A 6,433-nucleotide genomic window follows, 5' to 3' on the forward strand; every position below is an offset into this window, starting at 1 on the left:
CTCAGTCCCAGATCAGGGCTGTGGGCTCCTAAACAAGTTACAATATTTCATCTTCCTTCAGTGGAAACATTAAATACGTGCTTTGTGGGAAGTTTTAAGGAAATCGTGGTTTAGCTCCGTCCTTCACTTGTCCCGCCCCTTATTGCTAGGGTTTAAATTTCGCGGTAGTAGTTTGCGCAGGCGCACTGGCTTTACCATGGCGGAGTTGATCTCTTTCGTAGTTCCCACCCAGAGCGACAAAGTTTTGTTGGTGTGGGATTTGAGCGCTGGTCCCCCAGCCGAAGCCTTAAGTGTGAGGGGCTGCGCGGAGAGGGAAGGGGGTGGGGGGATAGGAGGCGTGGGCCCGCGTTGAGGGAGGGGCGCAGATGACCCGGGAGCCAGCGAGGCATCCTTAGCCACCAGGGCTTGTCTCCTCCTTAGATGAAGCCCCGCGTTAGTGAAGTGAGTGCTTCCAGCGGAGAAGGGCGGGATCTGGCTTTGACGTGAGGTGGGGGGTCAGCACTCACTCGTGGGCCTCCCACAGCATTCTCTGTTCACAGTGTTCTCTCAGTTTGGCCTTCTGTATTCAGTCCGAGTCTTCCCGAACGCTGCAGTGGCTCGTCCTGGTTTCTACGCCATCATCAAGTTTTACTCCTCGCGGGACGCACAGAGAGCCCAGAAGGCTTGCGACGGGAAGCCCCTTTTTCAGACATCACCAGTGAAGGTGTGTGCAAATGCAGGTTCACAATCAGTTCTAGTAACTGCAGTTCTAAGGGATCCCACGCTCTCTTCTGGCCTCCAGACTTGCACTCCCCGGGCAGTGGTGGCGCACGCCTTTAATCCCAGCACTTGGGAGGCAGAGACAGGTGAATTTCTGAGTTTGAGGCCAGCCTGGTCTACAAAGTGAGTTCCAGGACAGCCAGGGCTATACAGAGAAACCAAAAATAAAACAAAAAAACAAACAAAAATTTCAAGGTACTATTGGGAAGTGAGAATAGGTGGATGGGGGAATTGGAGCTATGAAGGGGTCTCAAGAGCCAGATCAATAATAATATGCAAGTATCATGGAATGGGGCGGAGAGGTAGCCAGATAGGCATAGAAAGTAAAGATAGATCATTTCATTGCTCAGCTATTCAGGTACCATTTTAAGCACAGGTTAGCCTTGTACTGGCTGTGATCAGGGAAAGATGACCTTGAACTTCTGATCTTCCTGACTCTCTGCCTGACTGCTGGGACAGCAGGAGAGTGTCCCCATACCCTGCTTATCCTGTCCTGGGTTTGAATTTAAATTTTCATGCGTGCTAAACAGTTCTTTACCAATTGTTCTGCCTCCCCCTCTTCTCTCTCTCTCTCTCTCTCTCTCTCTCTCTCTCTCTCTCTCTCTCTCTGGATGGCAGGTTCGTCTTGGCACCAGACACAAAGCACTGCAGCATCAGGCCTTTGCCCTAAACAGCTCACGATGCCAGGAACTGGCCAATTACTACTTTGGCTTCAACGGATGGTCCAAAAGGATCATCAAGGTAAACCTTGTGCATCTTTGACTAACAACGCTCTCCCTTGCACATTGTAATCCTAGACTTCAAGGAAGCTTTTACAGGTCTGTGGGGAGGCCAGCTATGTCAGGAGAGAGGTATAGTGAGGATAAGTCTATGTGCTTGACCTGGTTCAGCCTTGATAGTTAGCAATGCCCAGTTCACTGGCGGATGGAGGCCATAGTTTCTCCAGTGTTTGCCTGTTTAGTGAGACGTGGCTGACTGACGGAGTAGCATTCATTTACAAATCCTACATGCTTTTGAAGCTACAGGGTGCTCCAGCTGTTAGCAGGTATTTGGGGGTTAGGTTTTTTTTCTTTCTCCATTGAATTCTCCAGCAAGCTGGGGCTGGGGCTAAGTAATGGAGAGCTTGCCTAGTCTAGTCGGGGAGAAACCTCAGACTTGGTTCTTAGAGAGAAGGAAATCCTAGGATTTGCATCCAACCCCTCCCAGCTGCAGGAGCTCTCCGGACTGGAGGATGCAGCTCTCGCTGTGCCCATGCAGAAGGGGAACCCCCAGTTCTTCTGTGCTGTCGAGGTGGTGCTGCCGTCCTATGGGTGCAGGAGCCCTGGGGTTGGCATCTCTGAGGAGCCTCCGCACCGGCTGGAAGAAGGTATGTCTTTGGCTCAGGGAGGGTGGATATGTCACGGATATGTCTGTCTCTTGGTCTCTCTTCCCTCTCTCCTCTTGTTGTCAGCTACTAGCCAGGCCCTTCCAAAGCCTAGGCAGACTAGACTAGACTGAAGTCTTAGGCAGAATTATTATGCCTTGTAATAGGGACTTTCGCCTTAAGTGCACACTGACAAACCCTTTACATTTACAACAGGACTGCCCTCCTGCCCAGAGGCTTAGGGGAGACCAGAGATTGTGTGTCCCCAGTTTTTGGTCAAGGACTTGCTTTAGGTTGAAATAATTGGCCAGAGTCCTTTATCTTCGTCTTCAATGATCTCAGAAAAGCCCTGCTCTAGGACGGGAGAAATGGCTCAGTATGTTAGCCTGGACTTTTGTTGTAAAGGAATTCTAGCCAGCACTCGGTTCAGGTGGCTGAAACACCTGTCTGCAGATCCAGTAGGCTCTGACACCTCTCTTTTGTTTTGTTTTGGTTTTGGTTTTGGTTTGGTTTGGTTTTTTGAGACAGGGTTTCTCTGTACAGCCCTGGATGTCCTGGAACTTAACTTTGTAGACCAGGCTGGCCTCGAACTCAGAAATCAGCCTGCCTCTGCCTCCCGAGTGCTGGGATTAAAGGTGTGCGCCACCACCACCTGGCATTATTCAAATACTTTAAAAAGAAAAAAAAACTTTTATTGGTTCTTTATAAATTTTACATCATGAACCCCAGTTCCACTCATTCCTTTCCTGCCCCCCACCTTTGCAACCTCTCCTCCAGCAGAGAAAAAAAAATCTCATTGTCGCAGTGTGTCCCGCAGTCTACCCTTTTGTCCACTCTTCTTTGCTTGCAAATGTTCATTGCACTGAGTCATTGATCTGGTTTGAGACCTCTGGCTTCTGCTGCACTAGCAATACTGGAAGCTCACTGGGACTCCTCTCAGACGTCCTGTTGTTACACAGTGTGATGGAGATCATTAAGCCTTGGATCTGTAAGACAGGCCTCTTCATGTGCTCAGCAGTTCATAGATGGGGTAGATGTTGGAGTGGATCTGGGCCTGAGAGGTTTCTGAGTTGGTCAGCCTGACAGCTCTTCTGCACCCACAGCACTGGTGTGGCCGGCAAGGGGCAGAGCCAGCTAGCTCTGCTTTCCTGCCCTTGGTGCTGGCTCATCCTTACCCATGCCATTAGGCTAAGCTATACTGTGCTGCCCACTCTCCTGATTGCTGCAGCAGGTAGGGCTGGGTCGACTCTTCCACCATCATGACCCCAGGGCCAGCTCTCCCACTTGCAGTAGGTAGCAAGGGATGAGGGTGGGAGAGGGCATTTCTTCCTTACCCACACAGCTACATGACAGACAGGTTGGGGGGCCAGCTCTCTCATGCTCACACCCTTGGGGCAGCTCCCCCACAACCCATCACCAGGGTCAGCTCTACCATGCTGCCCAGGTGAGATGCAGGGTCTTATAGTTACTTATTTTTTATTTTGTGTGTATGATATACTTGTGTGTAGTATTTGTAAGTGTGTGTGTGTGTGTGTGTGTGTGTGTGTGCACATAGTACATGGGCCTGTGTGTGTTAGCCCAGAAGCCAGAAGAAGGGATTGGGTGTCTTCCTCTATTTCTGTTTATTCTTTTGAGGCAGGGTCTCTCCCTGAACCTAGAGCTTGCCTCATTTTGGCCAGCTAGAAGATAACAGTCCCACTGTCTGAGACGGACTCACTGCTGGGGCTGTGGACATGCACACAGTAATGCCCAAGCTGTTACCCAAACCCTTCTACAGTGAACACTGAGCCCTCAGCAGCCCGAGTTCGGGTGTTTGCAACCCTTCTGTTTGGTTGGACACAGGGCAGTCCTCGTGTCTTATGAAGAGGAAGACTGCTCAGAAGCTCGCCTTCCAGGCGGCTGTATCAGATGCCTTCCAGAAGCTGACCATCGTGGTTCTGGGTGAGTGTTTCCTGCATGTCCCGGGAGCCTGGGTCTCAGTGAGCAGAAGGTTATTTTAAAATAGTAATCATTGCCAGACTACACAGTGGCGCGAGCCTTTAATCCCAGCACAGGGGAAGCAGAGGCAGGTGCATCCTGAGTTCAAGGCCAGCCTGGCCTACAGAGTGAGTTCCAGGACAGCCGGGGCTACACAAAGAAAAACAAACAAAAAGACAGACTGTCGCCCTCTAGCTTCTAATCCAGTGAGTGCTCTCCTTTCCTGGTTTGAATTTGCTTTGCCTGACATACCTCAGTCTTCAGCCATTTGAATATTTGTTTGTTTGGTTTTTTTTTTTATCCAATTTCTTTCTATCACCTTAATTCTGCTTCTCAGATACCAAAATTGTCTGAACTAAGCATATTTGTTCTCATACTTTTTTGTTTGTTTGTTTTTCAAGACAGGGTTTCTCTGTATAGCCCTGGCTGTCCTGGAACTCACTCTGTAGACAAGGCTGGCCTCGAACTCAGAAATCCGCCTGCCTCTGCCTCCCAAGTCCTGAGGTTAAAGGCGTGCACCACCACTGCCTGGCCATACTTTTTTTTTTTTTTTTGAGGTAGGATCTCCCAGTATGGCCCTGTAGCTCACTATGTAGACCAGGCTGGCTTCGAACTCACAGACACTCTCCTGCCTGTGTCTCCTGGGTGTACCACCATGCCTGACCCTGCTCACGCATTCTTTAAGCAGATGGTTCTGTTAATAACTGCAGTGTGGGATGTGTGACAGTTCTAGAAATATCTTTTTCTTCAGGTTTTAGAAACAGTAAGAGCTCATTGGGTGTGACCGTTGGACATGGGAAGTTTGAGAATGCGACCAACTCTGAGCTTTCTGTCTTTCAGAAAGTGGCAGGATCGCGGTGGAGTACAGGCCCACGGAAGAGGATCTAGATGCCAGAAGTGAAGAAGAACTGCAGAATTTAATCCAGGTACGTGCTGACCACAGCCTGAGGTTTCCGTCCCTGAGATCGCAGAGACCAAAGCGGCCAGCAGGTTCTGGAAGACTGCGCTGTGTAGCAATCTTAAGGAACTTCAGGCTTGGGTTGGTGAGATGGCTCAGTGGTTAAGAGCAGTGGCTGCTTTTTCAGAGGACCTGGGTTCAATTCCCAGCACCCACATAGGCAACTCACACCTGTCCATAACTCCAGTTCCAGGGCTGCTGACACCCTCACACAGACAGACATACAGGCAGAACACCAGTGGACATAAAATAAGTTATGTGTATAATGAAAAAATAGATATAAGTCTGACTCGCTGAATATGAGAGAAAGCAAGTCAGCAGTAGATGCACCGTAGGTGAGGGGACTATTAGAATAGATTCCATCTTCAAACCAACACTAGGTGTCCCGCCATCTCAGGACACTGGTGTGTGTGGTTATGTGCACAGGAGTGGAGATGCCCTAGGAAGCCAGAGGCATCCGATCCATTGAAGCTAGGGTTACAGGTGAGGCCTGGGAACTGAACTCAGCTCCTCTGGGCTCTGACGCTCTTCACTGCTGAGCCATCTGTCGATCCAGCCCCAGCCCCGAGATGAAGGCTTTTTTTTTTTTTTAGCAATTCACAATACGATTATTGTCTGAAGGAGGTCAGCCAGTGTGTACCAGAATCTCTTGTGAGGTAGTAGCTATATCTGCGAGTGAAGGTGGGGTGCAGGTGTTTCCCCAATTCACAGCTGTGAGTGAGGAAACAGGATACCAGATGATGAGGGGCTAGGGGGACAGCGACACCGGAGCAGTCACAGCCTGTATTCTCCCGCCATCCTAATGGGACCTTCATCTTGCAGGTCAGCTACTCTTCTTGGAGTCAGTCCAGCCAAAGGGAGGAAGAATGTCTCTCGGATTTCAGCCTAGAGGAAGAAGACCTGAAGCTGTGTGATCTGCACTATCAGCTCTGACCATGTCAGATGACCTGACCTGCCGTCTGACTTTGACAGGAAGTTCTGCGTGTCCAATCAGTGGGTTGCTGCCCTCCCTCCCTGAGCACTCAAGTGTGAAACCTAGATCTTGCTGGGCTTTGTAGGAGGGCTCCGAGGGAGAGGTCTAAAGGAGGCTTGAGCCCCCGTCACTAAGGTGGAAAAAGGTTCCCCATGCAGGCGTCCCTTCCTAATAAAGACTGCGTAATGAAGGTGTCTTGTAAATAGTGTGTGGTTTGGGTCCCTGACTTCAGGGAGCTTCAGTACGGATTTTTGTCTACTCGTGAGGGCTGTGTCTTGAAGGTCCAGCCTAATCCACTTTGTCCTGTGAGCCCCAAGGAGAAAGTGGATTTCCCTAAGGAGAAACAGCACCTGGCTGTTTTTTATGTTATTCACACACACACACACACACACACACACACACA

General features: G+C 49.9%; 1 protein-coding gene across 2 annotated transcripts; it reads left to right on the plus strand.

The window, feature by feature from the left end:
* Positions 1 to 182: 182 nt before the first annotated feature.
* Rdm1 (RAD52 motif containing 1) lies at positions 183 to 6,216 on the plus strand. Of its 2 annotated transcripts, none has more exons than XM_021177177.1 (7): positions 183 to 292; positions 524 to 703; positions 1,378 to 1,500; positions 1,966 to 2,125; positions 3,965 to 4,063; positions 4,940 to 5,025; positions 5,880 to 6,216. In XM_021177177.1, the coding sequence occupies exons 1-7, from the start codon at positions 197 to 199 to the stop codon at positions 5,988 to 5,990; spliced, it is 855 nt and encodes a 284-aa protein (XP_021032836.1). In that variant the 5' UTR covers positions 183 to 196; the 3' UTR covers positions 5,991 to 6,216. The 2 variants fall into 2 exon arrangements, with proteins under 2 accessions (XP_021032836.1, XP_029338911.1); XM_029483051.1 differs by lacking the exon at positions 183 to 292 and adding an exon at positions 370 to 441 and having other exon boundaries at positions 5,880 to 6,210.
* Positions 6,217 to 6,433: the final 217 nt, after the last annotated feature.

Source organism: Mus caroli, chromosome 11 (genome assembly GCF_900094665.2).
Source record: "Mus caroli chromosome 11, CAROLI_EIJ_v1.1, whole genome shotgun sequence".
NCBI lineage: Eukaryota > Metazoa > Chordata > Mammalia > Rodentia > Muridae > Mus > Mus caroli.